This window comes from Rhinichthys klamathensis, unplaced genomic scaffold, assembly GCF_029890125.1.
Source record: "Rhinichthys klamathensis goyatoka isolate OS25496 unplaced genomic scaffold, OSU_Roscu_1.1 h1tg000329l_1, whole genome shotgun sequence".
Taxonomy (NCBI): Eukaryota; Metazoa; Chordata; class Actinopteri; order Cypriniformes; family Leuciscidae; genus Rhinichthys; species Rhinichthys klamathensis.
The window spans coordinates 2,651,323-2,667,960 of record NW_026606844.1 but is presented as its reverse complement, the minus strand read 5'-3'; the positions used below and the strand labels follow the sequence as shown (position 1 = coordinate 2,667,960).

Here is a 16,638-nt window from a genome sequence, read left to right as displayed (position 1 = left end):
AAGACGTGAACGTGACAGACAGACTCAAAATAGATTCAAGTAATCGTAACTCAAAATATGTTTTCAGTTAAAGTCAAACTTGAAGTAAAAAGAGCAGCACATATTTGATGCAGTTAGCTGCTAAACTTTGAACTTTGCCCCTGCATGTCTGGTAGCCTACACTACACTTCAGTAGGCTATATTGGAGGTTTGGCATTTTGAAAGATCAGTTATCTGTTTGTGACCCGTCAGACTGTGTGCTATATTTAATCGAAAACTTTTTTTTAAAGCGTTTAAACAACATTACTGTATAATTATTATACACATTTTTTATGACCTCACATTAATTGAGAGACTAGAGTAGCCTATTTAAGAAACCCTGAAAAAAAGCAAAAAGGGGATTAAAACTGACAAACTTAAATGAAATGCTAAACTTGCACAGTACCTAAAATAAATGTATTTTAAAATATATTAAAAATCACGTGAAAAAATAATTAGCCATGTTATTTGTCAGTTCCCCTAATCCATCTGTAAATGATCTATACAGATTATTTCACAATTGATAATTAACAGATTCCAAAGTGAGAAGTTTTGGGTCCTCCCAAATGTTTCAGAGCCACCAAATTGTCTCTTAGGTAGCCTATTTGCATTTATTTGGATTAACAAAATTGGGTTTTAACTGTTATTTCGAATCAAATACAACATATGTTTTTGGTTGTTATATATATATTTAGAATGAATATGAATATTACAAAACCAAACTGGTAGCTCCTTTACCATTAGAAATAAGAGATTGTAGAACTGTTATCATTTCAGATAATGAATTTAAGCCACGGAGTATTTTCTGCATTTAGATTTCATTACATTGCCCTATAGTGAGGTTATAGTTAAGATTTCTGATACATTTTTCAATACAAACCCACCAAAACTTCAAATTACCAAAACCTTTGGTGATCACACAGATTTCAGGTTTCCAATATGATAAAAATCTGATGCAGGTATATAGTTTTGGCATTTCATTTTTTTGTTTGGCCTTTAATAAAACCCAGAGAGAACGAACAAAGATTTCACATTGAACAGCACAGTAACAGGGTTGAGGGAAACTTTTATTACGAACACTGGTATAATTAAATTGCCATGTTATACATGTACAGCAACTAACCGCTTTACAAAAAAGCAAGTAATACAATATCACATATATTTACACTTGTATTTATATACCTTCCAATTTTACACAAACATATTTACAGGTGACAGATACATTGTTTACAGATGACCAATGCAATTAAAAATCTGGCAAATGCATCAAACACACATCATGAATTATATAAAATAAACCACTTTTTAAGTCTGTTTATGATGAGTTTAATTACATATGCAATTTAAAAGGCTTAGGGGCATGCCGTGTGTCTAACCGCTGCCATGGCAGTCAAGACTGTGCCTTCATTATTGTCTTAAAGTATTGATTAGGTCAGTTTTAGATTGGTAGTAGCAATGCAACATCTAAGATTCAAGAGAAAGGAGTTATATTCTTGGTATTCGGAGTAATGGACGCAAAAAAGGCAAATCTTACACTTCGAACACTCAATTGGGTAATTTATGTTCCTTCATATTTCCAATTTGCATTAAAAAAAAGGTGTAAATTTGACATGGATTGATGCGAAATTAACCATTACGACAGGAATAAACATTTCAAGTTTCATTTTTGATCATAACAAAACACTGACACTTAGTGCCCTAAAATAACCAAAAGTCAGGATGAATGCAAATTTTGGGATCTGCAGGAGTACGGCTGTAAAACAAACAAAAATGTAAAAATAAATCTACAAATAAAATGGAAAAAATGACATTGATTTGGTCCCAGTTTTAAGTGTGAATCATCTGGTACTCGTGTATTTCAAAAACAATCTTTTCAAAAACATCAAATTAAAATTATGCATAAATATTCCGTCCTCAAACGTTTGGCAGGTACCCTTCTTTAGTAATACAAGTTTCCCTTTAATAAGTATTTCAAAGAGCAAACACATGTACTTTGAGTTTGTCACAAGGTACACTGCCATTTCCTCCTTGTAGATTTACAGATCGACATAATAATGGCTGAAAAATGCAGAAAACAAATATTGCACACAAAAATCGTCCACTTCAATTTTAACGGCCATGTTACATAAATTGTGAGGCCTTGCAAACTGCTTCTTAATTCAAACTTAAAATGGCACAATTGTTTAACTTTGCGATTCACTGGTTAGGTGCCAAGTTAGAAAACGATTAAATGAAATGCCGAAAACAAACATTGTTACAAAGCTAGTGAGAACCGTATGGAAGAAATCATTATTTTAAGGCATACAACATAGACAAGACACACGTAAAAATGTACAAAATGGAGTTAACAACAGTTTCCCCTCACAATATTGCAAACTAGTCTTTGGTGCAATGTTACTATGTCAGCATGTGGCGGGATTGGGATTTCTGTGCCGTATGTGAGCCGTTAGTGAGACGGGAACAGGGGAAGGTAAAAGTGTGCACGGATATTTCCTGATCACACACTTAAATCATGTGCAATTTGTACACACATAGTGTTCAACGAATCAAAAAAGAAAAAAAAAGAAGAACATATTGCACCACAGTGAGACGATGAATATTAATGCCAATTTGTCGTGTTTGATTTGTGCATTTTGGGAAAATACTACATACGGATACATACTCATCCGTTGCTCTGCTAGAATCGTTTTCGACAACTGATGATATAACGATCGCAACGTAAACCTTCATGTGATCTCCGAAAGGATTATCTACATTTACAGAATAAATATTTAGATGCCGCAATATGATATTCTCATATTTCATGGTCACATGGCACTGTTTACACCGTAGCGACATATGAACAATATGGTAAATGTTAAAGCCGCGACATGTTTTCATAATTAGTACCTGTTTTCCCTTCCTTAGCAAGGTCTTGCCTATTTTACAAACTATACACAGCTGAAAACCCTGACAAAGGCACACAATGGATAAAATAAGAACCCAAAACATGTGATCGTTATTATCGTCAATAGTATAGTACACATATAATCTTTCTGTGTATACACCTGGATCACGATCCAGATTTCAAGCCTGTGGATATCGGGACAAGTCAGGCCGCACGTCCATCCCAAGGCGGGTCCGGGACTAAATGGAAAAGGGCCGGATGTCGAGCCAAGATAATGAGCCTGCGGGTCTCCACACGGTTGGTCAACTGTTTGCTGTAGTGGTTAATCAGATCAGTTTCTCATGTATGCGTTTCTTTCAGACATCGATGAGGACATGATCTCAAGTTTGTGCAAAACGAAGAGTGGACGCCTCAATTTAGCATTTCAATGTGGTCAGTCCCAAGACATTTTTGATGTTGAGTGCAACACGGAGAGTTCAGTGCATCCTCCGAACAAGTTCATTTAGGCAAGTATGTGGCAAGCTTCAACTGGTATAAAAAAAAACAAACACTCAAGCGGTTCTTCAATGCAAGAACCTTGTTAAACCGGACGAGGGAAAGCAAAAAGGATTCGTGGAGAAGAACGATGGCCGCGGAGTAGGTAGAAATGCTTCTCAGACGATCTTTTTGATGCTTGGCCGTTTGAAGCTGCCTGCACTACGCTGCTTCTGTACCTGGCTGGCTGACCCGTGTCGCATTCGCCCACTGGTGGAGAGACTCGAGGTGGGAGAAATCTCAACGTTCTCCTTGTCGATGCCTGCAGGAGAGAGATGTTATGTAACATCACTGAATCGCAACCTTGCGTGCACACCGGTAGCCTATTTCCTATCTAAAACCTCGAATTGAATCAATTACCTTTTTTTATTTTAATCTAAATGTATCAAATGTAAACAAAATATTTTAAAACAATAACTAAAGTGTCAGATTTTACAGACATGCTTTGACATGGAGTCTGGCTGTAAGTACACATACTGACCAGCAGGTGTCTCAGTGCACAACATTATCACACTGAGGAGAAAGTCTCATGTAGGGATCGTGTGTGAGCGTTTATGACACAAGTGTGAGACATAAGTGTGCTTTTAAAATGTGCCTGTTGTTCTTGTGTAAATTATTAGAAGGTCAATATCAGCATTACTATTCTCATAGGTTCAAATTCCCCAACTATAATAAAATAAACTAAACTCTAAAAGGCTTTTCACACTGTTTAAAACTGGGTAAATGCATGTCTTTAACATTTCACACTTTTAAGGCTGTTAACAGAGCTTTTAACCTTGGGTTATGGTGCCTTGCTCGGTGCTAAATCTGAATTGTGGTGCCAAAAGTATATAACAAAGAAACCAAGCGGTTATGTAATAGACAGCAAACCATAAACTGCCTTAAATATCAAATTTCATATAACATTTTGAAGTCGCTGTTTGGATTTAAATGCTTAAGAGTCTATGATTGGATCATTATTGCAGTGATTATGTTTCTAGAACTAAAACTCTGGTGCTTTCAATTTGGTCTACTGCCGAGGTTGCTGTGGCCACTGACCGTGTACGACGTTTCTTTGACAACAGTGGATAAGCTGGAAGCGTTGATAAGTTCATACATCAGGAAATAGTTGGGAGTTCCACGCTGCCTCAGCAGAGTGGGACTTTATAGTAAAGGAATATTGCAGCTGCCAGTCTCTGCTTTAACCGAGGAGTTTAAGTGTGCCAAGGTCAGACTGGAAATGACCTTAGTAGAGTCACTCGACAAATGTGTAAGGGAGGCAGCACCTGTGTTAAAAACTGGTAAGCAAAGAAATCTGTAGTAGAGGCAAAGGCTGACCTTCAAATTGGGGATATCGTGGGACAGGTACAGCATGGAAGAGGGGGTTTTGGGCTCAGTTTAGCTCCTCCTAAATGGCACAAGGCAGGCCCAGCTCAAAGTAGGAAGCTAGTAGTCAACGAGGTGCGTAAGCAGGAGGAGAGGATGAGGTGTATAAAGGCCATTTCCCAGGCCAAGCAGGGAGAGTGGATGAGATGGGACAGTGTGGAACAACGCAAGATGGGCTGGCAAGACCTTTGGTCAATGGAAGAGAGTAGGATCAGTTTCCTTATTAGGTCAACATATGATGTTCTCCCATCACCGCAGAACCTAAACCTCTGGGTAGGAGAGGATCCCTCTTGTCCTCTGTGTTCATCACCTGCCACATTAAGGCACATTTTGACAGGATGTAAGGTGGCTCTTAGCCAAGGTCGGTTTACTTGGCGCCATGACCAAGTACTGCGATGTTTGGCTTTAGCATTGGAAGGCAAGCGTAGTATGACCAATAAGTTGCCGCCTGTTCTAGCAAAACATTACACGCAGAAGACAATATTCCTCCGCCCAGGCGAGCAACCACCAAGAAAAGGTGTTAACACCAATTCTCGCCCAGGAAAATTGGAAGCTGCTGGCTGATCTTGATCAACGGCTTATTTTTCCACCTGAGATTGCCACCACTAACCTACGACCAGATATTGTTTTGTGGTCTGGATCAGCACGCATTGTTCAACTGATAGAGTTAACAGTGCCATGGGAGGATGCGGTAGATGAGGCATATGAGAGGAAGAAACTGCGGTATGCTCATCTGGCCACTGAAGCAGAACAGCGAGGATGGAGAGTCCAGGTTTATCCAGTGGAAGTGGGTTGTCGAGGTTTTGTGGCACACTCTACAACCCGGTTCCTCAGAGACGTCGGATTCAGTGGCCAAGAGTTGCGTCGCACAGTAAAGAACTTATCTGAAGCAGCAGAGAGGAGCAGCAACTGGCTGTGGTTGAGACGGAAAGATTCTAGCTGGCTGGGTACAGGCCGCCACGCTACGGTTTCGTAGAATTCTTGAAAACTTGAAGAGTCTGTTGGTTTATTTGTATAGGTTCCTGTGAATTTTGCGTGAATGACGGGTGTTTGGGCAGATATTGTGTTTTGCGGTAGGTGGTATGCCATACGGAACCGTTGCCACTGAAACTGCATATTAACGCACCAGTGGGGCTCGACAGCCTTAGTCAAACGGGTTGGCGCGTATGGTCGGGTTGCGGAAAGATTGTGAGATTGTGGTTAGGTCTCAGCAGCAGGAGGGATGTAGAGGTCAGTAAGCTGGGCTGAGTTGAGTGGGGGATGGAGGGGGGTGACTCTGGGACGCCAGAGTCACTGTCGAGCCCACGAAACACTGAGGACGGAAGGTGCCCACTTGAAGACCCTAGAGATGTCCCCTACTCGGCTCAATCCAGACGGTTGCCGTGCTGGTCCTAGTTGCAGCCGTTGTGTGTGCTGACGCGACAAGTACACTGCAGCCGTTAACGCCGGACAGAAGGGGAGTCACACCACCATATGGAAAGAAGCGTAAATGGATGGAGAAGCATAGTTTACTGTAAAGCTACGTCTTAGTTTTGCTTATCTTGGCGAAAGCCGAGTACAAATCAGCATGAAGTTTTAACATCTACTCTCGTGTAATGGAAATCAAAATCTAGCATGTTATATGTTTGGCAACAGTTCTTCTAACCGTAATTGATGAGTATGTAGCTTTTCATTTCTTAACCCCTTAGTTGTCATCCAAACTTAAATGGTTGTAATTCAAGAATGATCATTAACATTGGTTGGCAGATTATTGTAGAAGTGAAATAAATTATAAAAGTGAAAAAGAAAAATATCTTATAAAAAATATATATTTTACAAGACATGTTTTACTCTAAAACCAAGAAAATCTTTAAATTTAGGTTGTCTCAAATGAGCTTTCAGTAAGATTTTGTTTGGGCGCAGTACCAAACCTTTCCACTAGATGACAACCAAGCTCCATTACTGACCATAAGGGCGCCTCCATTTCCATATATGGCCTGAGTGACCTGAACCATATATTTCCATAATTTCCAATAAATTTATGAAGTGGACATCCTATTCAGAAGTAGTATGCGCAGTTTGGCAGTATTTTATTTAAGTTCAACCTCTAATAAACATAAAAAGAACACGTATATGACTTAAAAAAAAAGAGCTGGACTCTTGCATTGTCAATATAAGATCTTGACCAAAAAATGATGCACCTCTTGATGGAAATAAATGTTGTGATGTTATGTTATTTGTGCATCAATTTTTGGTCAAGATCTTGTATTGACAAAATGACTCCATCAATTAGGGTTAGAAGAACTGTTGCCAAACATATAACATGCTAGAAACATAATCACTGCAATAATGATCCAATCATAGACTCTTAAGCATTTGCCTATTTAAATCCAAACAGCGACTTTTTTTGTCCAAGCAGTGTATTTATATATAGAATATAAAAGAAGAATGATACATTTTAAAACATTTTTTAAACGTATATTAATAATAAATGTAAAAAAAAAGTAACCAAGCATTAACTAAGGGTTAAAAATGGCACACTGGCCTAACAATTTCAAGTGTGAAAAGCCTTTAACGATGCTTTTGAAACTGCAAATGTTCTGTCCTCAGCTGTGTATGTGAGTGTTTGTTTAATACCAGGCCCTTGTGATCTCTCTTCACAGTTCCTGTTAATATAGCCCCTCTTGCTTTGATCTGACAGTAGCATCTACTACTGACTCCAGCAGAAGATTTACAATTCAAACACTCTACGAATGGCAACTGCTTTTTTCACACAGCGGAGGTCGATGAGTACCTGGGAGGACGAGGTGAGGTGGGAATACAGCCGACTTAGAGCAAGGCAGACAGGCTTCACACAGAGAGAGTAGAAAAGAAAAAAAAAAGACATGAGTGACACATTCACAACTCAAAAGAGGACAGGAAGGACAGATGAATGGAAGAAACAGAAGAAAAAAAAATGGCAGCTTAGATATATCTCACTGCATTTTACTCTTAATGTTCGGCTGAAAAGTGAAGCTAAGAAGCAGTTGATATTAGCTCAAAATGCAGATTAAATTGATATCAAAAGGAGAAATTAGTGAGAAGGAATGTGATTTAGACATTCACTTAAGTGCTTGCTGGATCATCTAATGACTACTGTTACATATATGTGCATATAGAAATACCTCTCCAGTATGAATATATACTCTTTAACGGACAATTTAACCTGAATAGTATCACACTGCCACCACTGAAAAAAAGTAAAGACAAGAAATAGGCACTTAAATAAGTTACCACAGTTCGCAAACTATAGAACTGGACATTAATTGCCCAACACAGCTCTATAGTTTAGGTTTGTACCAGCTGTTTTCGGTGGCACCTCCTCTGTGGTTCGTGGATGGGAGAGAGTTGGGGACCGTCTATAAACTATAGGGCCCTCTGAACCGACAGCACATTCCCAATGAAAAGGAGACAGAATGCAGTGAGGTTAATGAAGATACAAACGCAAAGCAAAGGTGTCAAATGCACACACAACCACTGTCAAAGCCCTGCACGGTCTAGTCTGGCAAATCTTGCACATCTAGCGAAACCAGAGAAACTGTCAACTGGCGATGCTTTTAGATATGAAAGCAGACAGAAAAGCACTGACAACAGCGATTGCAAACAGCAGCGTGGCTACAGCTGTTACGGTGTTATTTTTTAATGCTAGGGAATGTTGCAGTGACATTAAATGTGTTAGCGTTACTCACGGCTCACTAATCACGATTATGCGAGCAGGTGTGAGTAGCACACGATGTGTGAAGGTAAGTGAGCAACTACTGGCTAATTTGCACCTACGTGTGTGTATTAGCGGATGAGTGTGCGTGCAATGCAGGAAGGGAGCACTGACCTGGTGAGTGTTGTGAGGTGGCGAGGGACGTCATGGAGTTGGACAGGTTGAGGTTGGCCGTGATGCTGAGCTGACTTTGGACGGTGGGCGGATACGGAGAGGTGGGCGTGCGCAGTGACTCCTCCCCTCCTTCTTCCTCAATGCCAGGAAGATAGGTGTCGATCAAAGCATCTAGGAATTTAACCACGAGCTCGGCGTAGTCTGGAATTTGGGTTTGCTGTTGGAGAGTAAAAGCAGGTGTGCGATTAATAATCATTTAGCATTATCATATTTGGTCCTAAGCAGGGCTTGGCATTAACACCCGCCAACCCGCCAAATGCGGGTGGATTTCAGCAGTGGCGTGTGTTATGCCCCTTTGGCGGGTTGAATTTTATATATAATATAGGCTATACATTTTTCAATTGTTGTCTTTTAAAAAGGCACCTGAAATAATAAACTAAGTCCAATGCAGTGTTGTCAAAAATATCAATTCTTTTGACATTTCGATATTGAAATATCTGAAACGCTTCCAATACTCATTTTCCACAGAATAGATACACGATACCAGCTGAGCTTTCTCGCTCTCTCATCTCTCCGACAGCGAGTTGACACAAATCCGCCTCCCCTCACCCACTCGTTTCATTTGCTCCGGATGAATATTGTTGCTGTAACAGGGCTTGAATTTTGCTGTGGGATTGCGTATATTGCGCATAATTTTCCCCCCATTCTCATTCCCACATATTTTGTGCTCACACCCAAAGTCCACACACATAAAACCGGTCCTCAGTACTAAATTGAGTTCTTTTTCGCTGATTATATTTTACGCTTAGTCAAATATGATGACAAAATCCTGTCTTGGCCAGTATACACATAAACAGTTAGTTATGTTTTAAGTGAACGTAAACATGCATGGTCTTAAAGTGACAGCAGCCTAATATACCTGTTGCCAAACTATGAGATATAAAAAATATCTGTATAGCAGTTTTCCCCCATGGTATTGATGTCAAAATTGTGGCCATTGAAAACGCTGAGTGGCTAGTAACTTTGGAAAACCACTAGCCACAGTGGCTGCTGATCAAAAAAGTTAATGTCAAGCCCGGGTCCTTAGATATGGCATATGTAAATCTAAGGGACATGTTTCACCCATTCCGTCACTGATCATACGTTTGATTACTCAGAAACATAATGGTATAGTTCACAATAAATTAGAGCAATAGTGGCAAACTGCAATGACTGGAACAACCGAGATCTTTAGGATTCCTGTGGTAAAAACAAGCAGTAATGATTCAGCCCCTTATTGGCTGTCAACAACAATCAAGAAATATTACGGTCAGGGTTCAACAATAAGGATGTCAGGGCCAGTGTGGGATATTTTTAGGCCAGTTGACTTGCACTATTGGGCCAGTGCTTATGTTCATACATTCCAACAATCAGGTTCCAACATCAGTCTGACTGTTGACCAGTTTTTATTTTCTGCAATGTATTACATTATTTTCAAGCAAAAGTGCATTTATGAATTTATAGCTGTCATGGAATTCTTAGTTGCATAATTCCAGGTATGACAGCATATTAAAAACAGCATTTTTTGTATAGAAAACTTAATTGAATAAAAAAATAATCTAGATTTCTAGTACATAAAAATATGTTGCTAAAAATTTAGGTCCTGTAGGGTGTTAGTCCTATAGTTTTAGAGCGTCCTTCTTTCCTCTCCAAGAGTATAACAAATAATATTAATAACATACAATAATTTCTGTAATACATTTTATATAATAAAATCTTAAGTTTTGTGATGAAGTCAGTTAAAATATTGGCAGGGCAAGTAAAGCTATAAAAATAATGATAATGATCATACAATTAAAATAGACTTAAAATAGACTTAACTAAAAAAAGGACTATTTTTTTAAATATTGGAATGTTAAGTAAAAATAAACTTGTCTGACAAGGCTAGAAAAAAAAAAAACATTTAAAGGGTCATAAAAAAAGGCTCTTTCAGCTCAAGTCTACCTCACAATCTTTTTGAAAAATGCAACTTAAATGGGCGTGGATGGCTATGAGAAGAAGGGAGAGGAATGAGTGTGACAGGGAAGGAGAGGAAGAGGGGGGCGAGCAACTGTCATCTGTCAGTGGCTCATGCCGACTCACTAAAAATCAGGGGTAAAACGTGAGGAAACAAGATTTTTATTTTTAAAATTCACTAACCATCTGTTTGTCCTTTTAAAAGTAACTGAATGGCCTGCTACATATATTAGACTAACTCTTGACACGTGCGATCACATGGGTGTGATTAGAACGTTCAGTGCATCACGTGATCAGCTGCTAAATTCAAATGTGCTTTTGCACTTTGACTGGCGCTGAGCCAGAGACGGACGTGCTCGGCCCTTGACATATATAACAACTATTCAGTGTTTTCAACCACATAATCTTTCTTTTAGGTTTCAGACATTTAAATACACATAAGTACTAGCAAAACAATACATTTATAGTTTGTAAAATACACACCGATGTCTATAGAAGCGGCAATAACAATCCTTTCAATTATAAATTGACGACGTGTTTTATTCATATTAGAAACACATTGTGCAAGTAACTATAAAGTTTACTTTTACAACTTCACCGGTCACTTATTTTCATGTATTTTGGGAGAAGTGGATGTATTGACGTGTTGTAAATCCGACAGATCCGATTCTCTGAACTGCGCCGCCCGTCCCGATCAGCTAACATGATCGTTATAAAGGTTTTTAAACAACAAAACACATCTCGAGAAAGATGCTTGCTACAAACAAACAGTTTCGATGTGTCGGCATGATAACCAACCAATCGCCCGCAGTCAGAGTCTAGCCCTGGCAGCATCGCGAGGAAAGCCATGCAACGAACACAACCGTACTTTTACACCACAGAAACAAACACTTTGCAACCCATGAATGCCTCTCTCATCCATTACTGTCATTGGAAAGCATCACATGGTGTCATGAATAATTAAGAAACAGTGTCTTCTCATAGGATAAGAAAACTAAGTCTCATGAATAATTATTATTATGCGACATCGACACATCATCGAAGTACTAATAGTGCACTGCCACGACACAGCCTGTAATGTGGACAAGGTGTAGATTGTAAACCCGAAAAACGAAAATAGGAAAAAAAAAAAAAACTACAATTAAATCTAACAGATGCTAACATTGTCTTCAATGATGTTCAACACACATACCTCTGTTAAAATCTCAGAAAATTTAGTTAGGGTTTCATGACCCTTTAATGAAAAAAAATATATAATAATTCAAGCACAAAAATGTGTTCCAAAATAATCTAGTTTACATAAAAGCATTTTAAAATAATTAAAATAATAATTTAAATATTGTAACATTACAGTGAAAATATTGGCAGGGCAAGTAAAAACCTGCATTACGTCAAGGCTATAGGAAATGAATCATTATTGCTGAGCCATGAAAGTGGGAAAACACTTCCTTCAGCGAGGGATACATAAGCAATACATCCCTGTCATTTATGCCTTCTTAAACCGCACAGCAGAACTGTAGGAGAGTAACAAGCCGGAGACACCGGATGGGCGCGGGAAATGTTTGGGAAAATCCGTTTTGGTCAATAAATCTAGGAAGCTGCAGAGAGACCGCAGCACACAATTTCTTTACTGCACTCCGCTGGAAAATAAAAAGCGTTTATGGGAGCAGTTAATCATACCTTAGAGAAGGGCCCGGCAAACCTCCAAAGGCCGTTGAAACCGAAACCTGTGAGACAAGAGAGAGGTGACAGCAGAGACAGATGACAGAGCAAAAGAGTGATGGAGTGTCAGGGGGGAAAAAAGGGGGAATTGGTCAGACATCTGAAGGGAAGTTAACACTTAACAGGATGTTGTTTTATATGAAAAAACCCTCTAAACTAGGGTTGTCAATCAATTTTTTTAGTAATTATATGCATAATTAATCAATTCCATAACAACTAACAGCCTTAAGTTGAAAGCCTTTAAACTTTAAACACTTTCTTTTTAGATAATTTAGAAATCTGAATAGTAATAAATGACTGGAGATATTGGCACTAGGCTTTACTCTGCAAGCAGGACGGCTGGTATTGAGGGGGAGACTCCTCATGATAGACCACATTCTGAATGATGCCATGGACGGGGTTCAGGAGGTTGGGGTCCTGGCACATGGACAGGACGGTGCTTAACTTGGAGTCCAGCAGGTTGTGGCTATGATAAAAAATAACACAGGTCAAACTTCAGCCCTGAAGAGCACAAGAGGATCTTTCAAAAACGAAACAAAAAAATCTTAGCAACCCCAAACTGAACGATAATGTACAAGTATCGTAACGGCAAAGTAATTTATGAACAAATAAATTGAGAGTATATATAAACAAATATTTATTTTACAATAGTAGGTTATCAATAAATAAATAGTTTTGTTTTAATTTACAGCATTTTATATTTAATTATATAATATTATATATTACATTTGAAACATTATTTAGTAACACTTTACATTAAGGTTTCATTAGTTAACTACATTAGTTAATATGGACTAAGATTGAGCAATACTTCTTACTGGTTAATGTTATTTTCAACATGTACAAATACATTATTAAAATCAAGTTGTATTTGTTAACATTAGTTAATGGACTGTGAACTAACAATGAGCAAACATGAACTGCAGTATTTTTATTAACTAATGTTAACAAAGATTAATAAATACCGTAACAAATGTATTGCTCATTGTTAACTCATGTTACTTGATACATTAACTAATGTTAACAAAAGACACCCTATTGTAAAGTGTTACCCATTTTTTTAAACATGAAAATTATACTACTTTTAAAACATTCCATCCTGTTAGATAATAAAAAATAAAAACATGTATCTATTCTGTGCATCAAGGTCAAGGAACATCAAGGTCAACATTTCACCCTGAATCTCAGACACTCACACTACGGGAAAGACCTTGGGGAAGACCACACTGGCCTCAGCCAAATACTCGTACAGGATCCGCTGATGAAACTCATCCGTGGTGTATTTCACCAGCGTGGCCTGCAATAAAAGAAAAAATATATATTTTGCTATACTACATTAACATTACATAAAGTATAATAAACATCATATAGCTGGAAAAAGAAAATTGATCATCTTTATTTAACTTTCTTGTGCTACACAAAAAACATTCTATATACGATTTCATACTTAATTCCACCTGCAAGAGGATTTAAAGCACAAGAACAAGTACAAAGGAAAGTGGTAGGGAGCACACACCAGTACAGTGAGGAGCAGCGTCTGGATCTTCGGGTCTGTGAGAACGTTCTCATCCAGAAGGACGTTGGACTCGGACACGGACACTTTGCGTAAATGGGAGTTGGCTATTCGCTGGGTTTCTGGAACGAAGAAGAGCTGTTAGCGATTCGATCGCTTTCATTTCTCATGCTTAATTATCATTCAGTACACTTAGATCAGCACTGGCCATCACACATTTGATTGGCAAATGCAGAAAAACTCACCGATCTCATAGTCGTTTTCAGACACCCGTCTCATTTTTGGAGGCGTGGTGATGCCCGACTCAATATCTGGTCTCTTCGGGGCTTTCGAGTCCGATATTAGGTGATCGAAGCTCTTTCTAGTGCCTAGTATAAACATAAAAACACGCAAGTATGAACCAAAAGTAAAGCTGCAGTCAAACGGTTCAAAAGCCAGTTTGAAAGAATGAAGCCACAGACCGCTCATACCCAGTAGTTTCTTCGAGTTGGCCTGCGACGGCTGGCCCATGTCCACGCTCATGGATTTGCGTGGGCGAAGGCTGCTTTGCCCCATGGCAGAGTACGGAGGTGCAAGGCTGTGCTCTGACACTTTCGGAGAAGCCCAGGGCTGGTTTTCACGCAGTAGCCTGACACTAAAGAGAGTGTGAGAATCATCAAAACAACAAAAAATCAAGACAATATGGTCGGAAAGGTACGTGCATAGTAGAGAGAAACCGGGAACATTTGATGAAAAGTTCTTACCTGCATTCAGGTTCCGTTTCGAACACTGTGTATGTGTCCATTGGAAAGTTCTCCATGGTAACTTCTGAAAGCAGCAATGACTTCCTGTGCTTTAGACTGCAGCGGCTCCTCACCTCCTCGGATACTGTGAGCAAAGCTGAAACACAAACATCCACTTTAGATGTTTTTATCAGAAATACAAAATACAGGTTGTTAATGGTTAAGGCTGTGTTGGCTTTAACTTACCTGCCAGATAGGCCACACTCTGCGTGTTCACTTCAAACTTGTCACAGCTGCGGTGTTTTCCCACCAGGCCCAGGAGCGTATGAAGGATACGGACCGTCCTCGCCACCGTGGTGGAAGAAGGATGTCTGTATCCTACAAGAAGAAAAGACAAAGATGACGAACCAGAGAGACAGAAGAGATTTTACTCATTAACATCTAATGCTTGGTGTGATCAATCGCTAAAACCTCTGAATACATTAATTGGTCTGTTGATACATATTTATTGATGTCAGTAATGCATTAGTTCATCTACATAGAATAGTTAATAAAATAAAATAAATAATAAATAAAATATGGATCTTGAACCTGATGTTTTATTATTATTATTATTATTACAATCCTGAAAAACCCTTGCAACAGAGGTCCAGTTCAGGTTATCTAGCCACCGTATTTTTTACTTTAAACTGCGCGGCTTCCGGTGCCATCCGTTCCAGTTATTTTAGCTGTAGAAAAACAGCCTGTTTTTGCTGCTTGATATTGCAAACAATATGCATTTCTCATATTATTTTCATTTATTAGCGTAATCGTAAACACACAAGTTTGTAGAGCATATCATTTACTGCACATTGCCATTCTTTTAATGTAATTATTAGCCATTAATATTATTATTATTAATGGCTAATGAATCTGAAGACTCACATTCACAGAAAATAGCTTCCGCATTGCAAAATAAGGTGGATAGTTGATCTTTTAATCAATACCTTTGAGTAAATGCCCCACTAATGCAAAGTTAAAGTTGGAGGCAAAGTTGAGTCCCACAAAATGGTCCATTTGTTTACAGTGCCATTCCAGTGGCTTCCGGATCTCCATGAAGACCTCCTCAGGACTCTATAAAGAGGTGAAAACATTTTTTTTAATGAAGATAACTGCTCAGAGTTCTTACAATGCAATACATTTTACCTTGATTTTCTGAGAGGCTGCTACAGAGCCAATGGGTGGAGCTTGACGGTCTAGCCACACCCTAAACCTACTCAGGTCAAGCTCCACCCATTTTATCCAGAAATGGAAAGCAGAATGTCATTTGGCTCTGCAGTGAGCACACCACACATCACATTTATGTGAAAACCAATAATAATTCTAAGAATATCAACATGTTTTAAGTCTGTGGTTGTCTAAATGTGAATTTCAGTCGAGCACCTTATCATTAAACACCCGGAGGCTGTCCAGTGTGTGCAGGTTCTGCTCTAGTAGGGCGGTACCCGCGGAGTACAGATTCACTTCATCCAACTGAAGTACAGCCACAGCCACCCAGAACAGAGCTTTATGCATGGGAGAATCCTGTAGATCATTAGACAAGCACACACAAAACTATTAATGAGTGAAATGTGTCATTTCTGCATCAGCAAACGGAATTGCAAAAATAGGTTTCACACATGTACACATTGAGAGAAGTTAATTAAAACATTGTTACAGTCGTGTTACTTCAGATGGTTTATTATAACAACTGCTGATGTTTTAACAATTGAATCCAGCACACAACGTGACTGCACCTGATCGAGGAGAGGCTGTAGCTTGGTGAGAGCGATGACGGTGGCCTCGATGAGAACCTGGCTGTTGTAATTATCCGGCCCCTTTAAGCAGCTCTCCAGCCCCTGTGCAGGAACAGCATTAATCAGACAGAGCGCTGGAGCGTGATGCCAGCAAATCGCCAGAGCAAATGACACTACAGCAGTTAGACTAGCGCACTGCATTTCTGCACAGACCTGAATCACACTGCATACACAACACAAATATACATCATTTCCAGGCA

General features: G+C 39.0%; 1 protein-coding gene across 1 annotated transcript in view; it reads right to left on the bottom strand.

Annotated features, from left to right (window-relative positions):
- Positions 1 to 1,067: 1,067 nt before the first annotated feature.
- The window catches only part of nf1a (neurofibromin 1a), an 89,435-nt gene continuing 73,864 nt past the window's right edge, over positions 1,068 to 16,638 (bottom strand). Inside the window, exons 45-57 of the mRNA XM_056272008.1 lie at positions 16,379 to 16,480; positions 16,026 to 16,166; positions 15,590 to 15,716; positions 14,850 to 14,981; positions 14,625 to 14,760; positions 14,352 to 14,515; positions 14,127 to 14,249; positions 13,885 to 14,003; positions 13,565 to 13,665; positions 12,692 to 12,834; positions 12,327 to 12,373; positions 8,652 to 8,868; positions 1,068 to 3,701 (exon numbers count right to left, since the gene is read on the bottom strand). Coding sequence (XP_056127983.1) covers positions 3,559 to 3,701; positions 8,652 to 8,868; positions 12,327 to 12,373; positions 12,692 to 12,834; positions 13,565 to 13,665; positions 13,885 to 14,003; positions 14,127 to 14,249; positions 14,352 to 14,515; positions 14,625 to 14,760; positions 14,850 to 14,981; positions 15,590 to 15,716; positions 16,026 to 16,166; positions 16,379 to 16,480 — 1,695 coding nt within the window. The 3' untranslated portion in view covers positions 1,068 to 3,558. The remainder of the gene's footprint in view (positions 3,702 to 8,651; positions 8,869 to 12,326; positions 12,374 to 12,691; positions 12,835 to 13,564; positions 13,666 to 13,884; positions 14,004 to 14,126; positions 14,250 to 14,351; positions 14,516 to 14,624; positions 14,761 to 14,849; positions 14,982 to 15,589; positions 15,717 to 16,025; positions 16,167 to 16,378; positions 16,481 to 16,638) is intronic.